General features: G+C 54.7%; 1 protein-coding gene across 22 annotated transcripts in view; it reads right to left on the bottom strand.

Annotated features, from left to right (window-relative positions):
* Positions 1-249: 249 nt before the first annotated feature.
* Positions 250-8,680, bottom strand: part of POU2F2 (POU class 2 homeobox 2) — a 51,893-nt gene continuing 43,462 nt past the window's right edge. For 7 of the 22 annotated variants that reach the window (XM_064489379.1, XM_031456999.2, XM_031457001.2 and 4 more), the window contains 10 exons: positions 7,869-7,974; positions 7,687-7,778; positions 5,736-5,897; positions 5,321-5,462; positions 5,076-5,224; positions 4,821-4,997; positions 3,495-3,561; positions 2,137-2,338; positions 1,931-2,004; positions 250-1,679 (listed from right to left, as the gene is read on the bottom strand). In XM_064489379.1, the coding sequence (XP_064345449.1) occupies positions 1,348-1,679; positions 1,931-2,004; positions 2,137-2,338; positions 3,495-3,561; positions 4,821-4,997; positions 5,076-5,224; positions 5,321-5,462; positions 5,736-5,897; positions 7,687-7,778; positions 7,869-7,974 (1,503 nt within the window). In that variant the 3' untranslated portion in view covers positions 250-1,347. Of the gene's footprint in view, positions 1,680-1,785; positions 2,005-2,136; positions 2,339-3,494; positions 3,562-4,820; positions 4,998-5,075; positions 5,225-5,320; positions 5,463-5,735; positions 5,898-7,686; positions 7,779-7,868; positions 7,975-8,680 lie in introns of those variants that run through there. The other 15 variants (XM_031457000.2, XM_064489381.1, XM_031457006.2 and 12 more) reach the window with 10 other exon arrangements.

Genomic DNA, 8,680 nt, shown 5'->3' with positions numbered 1-8,680 from the left:
GCCAAGACTCAAGGGAGGTCTTGTGGGAGTGGTGGCCACCACAGCGCCCTCTCGGGTGGGGACCACAGGTCATGGCACTGTCCCCGCCACAAGGACCCTGATGGGGACGCCATCTCGAGGAACCCCACCACTGGGGTGCGTGCGTGTGTGCATGTGTGTTGGGGGAGAGGAACAGGCATCTGCCAGTATCGGAGGGGCACAGGGTGGGAAGAGCGAGGTGAGTTCTCTTTTTGGTTTCTGGTCAATGTCAAAGAACGTGAAGGATCCCACGGATAGGCACTGGAATATGAATTTTTTTTTTTTTTCAGGGAAACTGACAGACAAGGATGGGAAAAAAAGACAACTTGAATGCCCTCACCTCATCCCCTCTTGCCTGAAATTTCCACCTTCCCATGAGCTAGGGATGGGGGGAGATTCCAGAGCAGAGGAGGGTGACAGGGTTAAGGGGGGACGTGTGGGAGCTAGAACTTGGCAAAACAGCCTAGCTCACCCTCCAGAGGGAAAAGGGTTAGGTACAAGGGGTGAAAAGTCATCCCAGGCCTTCCCCTGAACTCTCCCCTGGCTGGGGGAAGGAGGAGGTTAAAGCAAGGCCTCCTGCCCAGGTAGGGAGAGCTGGGGGCCAGGGAGAGGGGGGACACATGATAGGGACACATTCTGTTGAGCGAAACGCTAAAAATTCTGTACATCCTTTGGATGAAGCTACTGAATATTTGGTGTAAGGTTGTTCAGGCCCTTTCTCTTTCACCTTCTGGAAAAGAATATTTGGTGGGTGGTTCTGAGCCTACCCCATCGGCCCCAGGCTGTGCCCTGTCTTCGCTGGCCCAGGGCTGGGGGCTGGGGCTGGGAGGCTGGCACATTCTCTTTTTCCTTCTCTGCCCCCGATAGGGGAGGCTTGGCCCCACAGCCAGGGGCTCCGTGAGGTCCACCCTGCCAAGGCTTCTCTGCCCCTGGCTGGGGTTCTTATTTGGTGTCGTAGCAGTGAGGGTGAGCACACCGAGGTCTGGCTCGAGACTGGTTTTTGGTTTGTTTGGTTTTGTGAGGGATTTTTTGTTTGTTTTTGGTTTGTTTTTTTTTTAATGTTTGTTTTTCACCTCTGGTTCCTTTGGGGCAGCTGGTTTCTTTGTGATTATTTTTGATTTTCTTTTCTGTTGGTTGGTTTCCTTTCTTTCTTTCTTTTTTTGGTTGGTTGGTTTTTGTTGTTGTTTTGTTTGTTTTTTTGGTCTTTCCTCCCTTGTCACTCCTGCTCCGAGGACCCTCTGCGCCCCCACCATTGGTCTCCTTGCCCTCTTCCCAGGTGGGGGACGGAGGCAGGGGTCAGAGGAGTAGGAGGGGAGGCATGGCGGGCCCTCACTCAGGCTTGGACCCTGCCTCGGGCCCCCCTGGGCCTCCAGGGGTCTGTGCTGCCACCTCACTGCAAGTGGAGGAGGAGGACGAGGACGAGGACGAGGAGGAGGAGAGGCCAGGAGACTTGCTGGAGATGGAGGCTGCCACGGCTGCAGCGGCTGCAGAGACCAGGCCCACACCTGGCGGAGCACTGAGCAGGGGCAGCCCGGCATGGTTCAAGAAGAGTGGTGAGGTCACCAGGCCCGGGCTCCCTGGGGCCGCGCCGGCCGCCCCCAGCACCAGGTTCCCACTGCTGTCAAGGCTGGTAAGGGGCAGGGTTCCACCAGAGGCCAGGGCTGGTGGAGGAAGAGAGAGGCGGAGCTGGGGGTGCCTTCCAGCATCCCATCCACAGTGCCCCGTCTTCCCATCTGCCCCACTGACCCCCATCAGCACCCCTCACACCTTCCCCAAAGGTGAGATGGTTTTGAAGAGGCGAGCGATGCAGTGAGCAGGGGCAGGATGGCATGGCTGGAGCTGCAATGGGGAGGGCTCGAGGCCCCAGGGGACAAGGCTGGTGACGATGGGAGTGACATGAGGCAGCACGCACCTTGGATAGTGGCCAAAGGGTTGTTGCTCATGAGGGCTGGACTCAGCCCGGAGCTCAACCCCACCATTGTGCTTCTGCAGGAGGCAAAGCAGAGGCATTAGCAGGGGCAGGGACCCTCTGGCAGAACTGGGGGAGCAGCTCCCCACCCTGGAAGCAGCAGCAACCCTGCTTCTCCCACAGCCTCCCACCTGCAGCTTCCCACTTACCCCGTGCTGGGGGTCAGGCCCGACAAGCCGATAGCCGAGTGGCTGCCTTGAGGGCTGGGATTTGTGCTGTTGGTGGTGGCCGGGGGTGGGGGAGTGACAGAGGGGATGGAATTGAGGGGGGGCGCAGCCCCGCCCCCGGCCCCACCCCCTCCAGCTGTCCGGCTTGGGTGGAGTGTCCCCACAGCAGAGGATAAGGTAGTAACTGCCAAAGAGAGACAGAGAGATGGAGACTTCAGCTTCCACTCATCCTCCACCAAGGTCGGCTCCTGCCTGCCTTCCCTGCCCAGTCCCACTGATCTCTGTCAGAACACGTTCAGCCCTCCTGCCCTTTCTTCCCACAGCCATTTCCTTGTGCCTCTGCCACGGTGACAGCAACCACAGTCATCACAGTAAGAGCAGCTGCCACACACTGAGCCTATGCCTTGTGCCCGGTGTGTACTCACACACTGCTTATCCAGCCCTGAACCTCACCTCAGGCCCCTTTATACAAAGAACCAGGGGTGCCCAGAAGACAGAGCCCTGTGGCTCTCTCTAGGGGCCAGACAGGGAAGTGCAGCTGTGCACGCTGAGGCTGAGACAGCTCCCAGCCCAGATTCAGGCCAGACACACAACCACATTTCCTGGCTCTGTCACATCCCAGCTGTGCCCTTGGGCAAGTACCTTCACCTCTCTGGCCTTCAGTTTCATCATCTGGGAAGTGGGGAGGATAACAGAACCTATCTCATAAAAAGGTGTGAGGATTAAATGAGTCACTATTCTTTATAAAGAGTTTAGAACAATGCCAGGCACACCCTTACTACTCCATAAACTTCCACTTATTATTTCTTAACCTGCGAAGGGACAATATGGCGTTTGTTTTTTTTTATTCTTATATATAGTGTTAAACATGCCGTACCCCAAGAAGGGGGAAAGGAGGCCTCTGGGTACGAAAGTGTGTGTGTATGTACACACACACACACACACACACACACACATCCTTGAATGCATATATTCAGGGATATAGCTTCTGTATGTATTATATATTCACAATAATTTTATGAAAACTGAGGTTCAAAGAAGTAAGGTCACTTACAGAGTTCACACAGTTTATAATTGCCAGAAAAAGAACTCAAGTTCATCCCCTTTTACCAACCCTATGCTTTTCTCATATGAAATTATGGAGCAAAAGAAGCCTGAGCTGCTCTGGCGGGGAGGGGTGAGGCTGCCCTCTCCCCTTTCCACCCCCATCCCGCTCCCATCTCCCCCAGGCTCAGCCTTGAGGCCCACAGATGCCCTGAGCCACTTGAGAACCTCAGGCTCAGGTCTGCAGTGTGTTCACCCAGCACCCACCCCCACCCCCGTCCTCTGCCCTCTCTGACCTGTTGTGCTCAGACTGCTGGAACCTTGGGACAATGGCAGGGTCCCGGCGCCCCCCTGGGGTGTGACCTGGGGAGAGAGGAAAGAAGGTATAGTTAGGCCACAATCTTCCAGCAGCCCCCATGGTGCTCCCAGTGGGTACAAGCCCTATGCCTCTACCTCTGGGATGGGTAAGAGAGGGATTTGGGGGCAATGCTATGTTTGTATCATGCCAGGTGCTTTCCATCAGCTTTCCTCACATTTGCCCTAGTTGAGCCACAAACAGGAGGAAGTCATTCCCAACTGAGTGTTCCCCCACCTCTCTTCTGACACAATCCAGTTGCAGGTATGATGTGTGTGTGTCTGTGTGTTCTGGGGATGGGTGAGGGGTTGCTATGAGGATAAGGCGTGTCTCTATATCACAGTGTGGGACTGTCATATTGCTTGATTTTCTGGGACCATCCACCAGTCTCCTCCTTGGCCTCCCTGCCTCCAGTCTCATCCTGCCATCAACCCCAGAGGCCTCACTCTAAATGTGACCCAGTCCCTCCCTGTTCAAAACTCATCCTGGGCTCCTCAATGCCTGTGGTTCCAGTTTAAGTCCCTCAGCATATGACTTAGTGTCTGGCCCCTTCCCGTCCCCCACCCATCCCCCACACTCATTCATAAACTTTCTGGCTCCAACCACACTAAATCACACTGGAGTTCCTCAAACTGGGCTCAGTACACTCTGGCTTCCAGGCTTTTGTGCACATCGATCCCTTTGCCTGTTCTTCACATGGCTGGCTAACTCTCTCTTGTCCTTTATGACTCAGCTCAGATGGCCCCTCCTTCCTTCACATCATAGGCTCAAGGCTCCTCTGGGCCACTTTTGCTCCTCTCTGTAGAGTCATAGCCCTTTCCACAACTACACAGAATAAAGGAAAGTCCCAGTGGGTCTGATCCTGAACAGGCCTGTGTGTGGCTGTGGACCCGAGTGCACACCCAGGGGTGTAATAATGTCCCTGCCGGTGTCTGTGTGGTTGTGAACGTGTGTGTAAGGGGGGATGCCTGTATCCCCTACCTGGGATCCATCCCCGTGTGGCTACATCTTGTGATAACTCTATATTGAGCTATGTCAGTGTGGGTCTGTAGGAGCTTGTATCCCCATATAAGACCACAGAGCCCTGGGAACTTTGTGTCCCAGTGTGACTGTGCCCCTCCCATGTGACAACCCCCAAGTGACTGTCCCTGCCTCCATTCTAGGCACTGTGGACAAACAGGTAGTTGTGCTTCATGCAAGGTGCCTGCCAAGGGGCAAAGATGTGCCAGAGCTCTGTACCCCCTTCTCTCACAGGGGCTCTCAGTACCAGATGGGGGCTGTAGCTGGCCGGCTTGCCCGGGCTGGGCAGCATGGGGGCTGCGCTGCAGGGGTTGATACGTTTCTCCTTTTGGCGCCGGTTGCAGAACCAGACGCGGATCACTTCCTTCTCCATGTGCAGCTGCTCTGCGATCAGCAGGATCTCCTCTGAGGTAGGCTTCTGGTTCTGCGGGCAGAGGGCTTGTTAGCCCTGGGCCCATCCTCCCACCAGCCCTCAGGGCCACTCAGGAGGGTGGGGCCTCACCGCTAGAAAACTCTTCTCTAAGGCGAAGCGGACGTTTGTCTCAATGCTGGTCCTCTTCTTGCGTCTCCGGCCGGGGAGCCCGTCGAAACCCAGGCTGGGGCTGCTCAGCTGGTTGGGACTGGGCAGGCTTGAGTCCACAGACATAGTCTCTGTGTCCGAAAGGAGACGAGGGTATGAGAGGGCGCCTCCCTCCGCCTGCTGCCCGCCGCCCACCGCCAGCCCGGAAGCTCCAGCCCAAGACCCACCTGCGTCGTTGAGCCACTTCTCCAGGAGGGGCTTGAGTTTGCACATGTTCTTGAAGCTCAGGTTGAGGGCCTCGAAGCGAGAGATGGTCGTCTGGCTGAAGTCATTGCCATAGAGCTTGCCCATGGCCAGGCCCACGTCACCCTGGGCCAATGGGGCGGGGATGGGGCTGCGGTCAGGGCCGAGCAATGGGCTCAGCCCCGCCCACTAGATTGCCACGCCCTTCACCCTGCCCAGTAGGCTGCTATGCTCCTTCCCCCTGCCCTCCAGCCGGTCACACCCCTCACCCCATCCACCATAAAGCTACGCTCTCCACTCCGCCCACTAGATGAGTGTGACCGGTCACCCCGCCCATCAGCTGGTCACACCTCCCTGTCTCCCCACGCCCACCACCCGTCCTGCCGGGTGGTCCCAGACCTGCGTGAAGCCCAACTTGATGCGGCGTTGCTTGAAGGTGCGGGCGAACTGCTCCAGCTCCTCCAGGTCACTGGGCTCCTCGGGGTGGGATGGTGGCTCCAAGCATTTGGGGGGCTGCGGGTGGGAGAGGTGCGGGTCGGGCAGCGTGGGGCGGGTCACGGCCTGGTGGGGTGGGCAGGTGGATGCGATGCAGGACCAAGGACCAGGACAGGGCTCAGCAATGGCTGAGCAGTCCACCCCCCACCCCCATGCAGCTGCCACATCCCTGCCGTCTACCCTCTTCCTGCAGACTCCCCTCCACCTGCCCCCAGGAGACCCCCTCCATACTCATTGCCAAGCCCCATCAAGATGACACTCTGCTGTCCTCCGAGGGTCCTCTCACTGCATGGAACTCTTTGCACATTCCCTCCCAGCCTGCAGACTGCCAGGAGGAGCAGCCAGCTCCTTTCACCCAGGGGCTCTTTTCCAGGAGCTGGGGGTGGCGGTTTTATCCTCCTCTGGGGCAGGGAATCAAGGACTGGCTCTGCTACTGGATTGCTGGTTAACTCAGGCAAGTTTCTTTATCCCTCTGGGCCTCAGCATCCCCCTCTGCAGAGCTACTGAGGCATAATTATGGCTACTCTGCCTACCCCACGGGGTTGTTGAGAGAATAGGGTTAAAAATGAGTAGCCTGCAAGGAAAGTAAAAGTATATTTTAAAATACACAGGGAGGGCAATTGGGGAGATTTACAAAAAAGCAATAGCTCTCTCATGGAATGCTTCATTTCCATAAAAATAAAAGATCTAAACAGCAGGTGTAGGGATGTTGGGTGCATAAGTCCTTGATCCATTACCCAAAACCCTGGAGCCAGATGCATTTTGGAATTCAGACATTTTTCAGATTTTAGAAAGCCTACATGGGGCATATACCATAGATAATGTGAAACCCCCTATCAGGGTCAAAGCATCACCCCATAATTGGGACATATCAACAGCTGTCAGCAAAGCACAAATACCACACAAGAAGGATAAAGAAAAGTCACACACTCCCTCACATCAGGTCAAGGCAGGTTTTGCAGCCAAATGACTTCTGGTGCCCACATTACAAGAACAACCTGATTTTCCAAGCATCTTGGATTTCAGAATTGCAGCTAAGCCCTGTATCAGTCTCTAAACTTTTCAGGTTTTCTGAAATAGTTCCTATATTTTTTGAAAGAGCTGTTTTTAAAATATGGATAGGAGGGATCTTTGAAGTCTGTAATCATGAAAGATTATTATTAAAGTTTAGAACCCAGGCAGCAAACTGAAAGAAAGGGGACTAGGCAAAAGGATGCCAAGGCAGCCTGGAGCGCTCATCCCCTGCAGGAAGGGGCCTGAGATCTGGACAGTGACCAGCTGCCCACTGCTGCCACACCATGTGGGTGCAGATCCAGCTTTCCCAGAACTTCTGGTTTGTCAAAAGAAGCTGGGAATCTGGCATTTTCTAGAAATTTTGTTGATACCTAATTCAGGGGACTGAATTAGTACCCAGCAGACACTTTGGTCAGGGAACCCTCCATTTGGAGTGCTGGAAGGGACCCAAAACATTTGTGACCTAAAGACTTGTTGTGAACCCTCTGAAATTTTGTGTACATGTACGTTTTGGGGCCAGATACAAATCTTCCATCAGATTCTCAAAGGAGTCTATATGCCTGAAAGGGTTAAGAGCCACTGGTCTGTCTAAATCTCCTCTGTTCTGTAGAGGAAGAAACCAACTCAGACAGGGAGAATGGCTTGCCTAGGGTCCCGCAGCAAATTAGTGGCAGAGCAGCACTGGGCCCCAGGTCTGTTGACTCCTGTCTTGGTCCCTGTGGCTGTAGGATGGGCCAAATGGAGAGGACCCTCACTGTCCCGTTACTCCACCTCCATTCCCCCTTGCCTTCAGCAGGCCCTGCTGCTGGCCCAGCCTGACACACTCAGTGGGCTCTCTCACCTGTGTGGGCAGCCCTGCCCGGGGCTGGGAGGTCAGAAGAGCTCCCTGGGTTTGCTGAGGTAGCTGGAATAGATTTGGCGTCGGTAGCAGGCCTGGGGAGACAGGAAAGAATGCACAGGGTGAGAGGGGCTGGGGGAATGCTGCAGAGGGGTCGAGGAGGCCATCCAGGGTGGGGGCCTTACCTGGCTGACTCTGCTGGGCCTGTGGCAGCAGGAACTGAGCAGGTGGCTGAAGGTGGTGACCCGGCACAAGCACCAGCTGCTGGAGCTGGAGGAGCTGCTGTATGTCCTGCCACGGAGTGGGGTGGACAGAAAGATAGCCTGAATCCTGGCCTGGCTCCTCCCTCTGCATCGCCTGAACCCCAAGGGGTGCTTCACAGGACGGGCTGGCACCAGGCATTGAAGGATGGAACACGGGTCTCTGGACAGCATCCCTGAGCTAAGGGCACCCAGGAGACTTCTCCTAACCCTGGGGTGCTGGAGCATCCTACATGGGTCATTACAGGAGGGCTGGCTCTTTATTTACTTTTCTTTCTTGATGAAGTATTTGCCTTGTCTTATATTCCCCCAGAACAAATAGGATCGTTTAAAAATGTAAATCAGACCAAATCTTCCCAACTTTTAAAACACTCCCAAGGCAAATGATTTCATGTCTGGAATTAGCTTTAAAATACTCCAGCCCATAGTGGGTGAGTAAATTGGTAAAATCACTTTGGAAAACTCTTTGGCACTATTATGAGTTGAATTGTCACCCCCCCCCCAAAAAAAAGGTATGTTGGAATCCTAACCCTCCCAGAACCCCAGAGTGTGACCTTATTTGGAGATACAGTCTTTGGAGAGGATCAAATTAAAATGAAGTCTTTAGGGTGGACCCTAATCCAGTATGACTATTGCCCATATAACACAGGGAAATCTGGAGACAGACAAACATGCAGAGAAGGAAGACCATGTGAAGAGATGCAGGGAGAAGACAGGTATCCATAAGCTGAGGAAAG

The sequence above is a fragment of the Camelus dromedarius genome, chromosome 9 (assembly GCF_036321535.1).
Source record: "Camelus dromedarius isolate mCamDro1 chromosome 9, mCamDro1.pat, whole genome shotgun sequence".
NCBI lineage: Eukaryota > Metazoa > Chordata > Mammalia > Artiodactyla > Camelidae > Camelus > Camelus dromedarius.
Note: the sequence above shows the minus strand (reverse complement) of the source record. Positions and strands in the feature narration are given on the sequence as shown.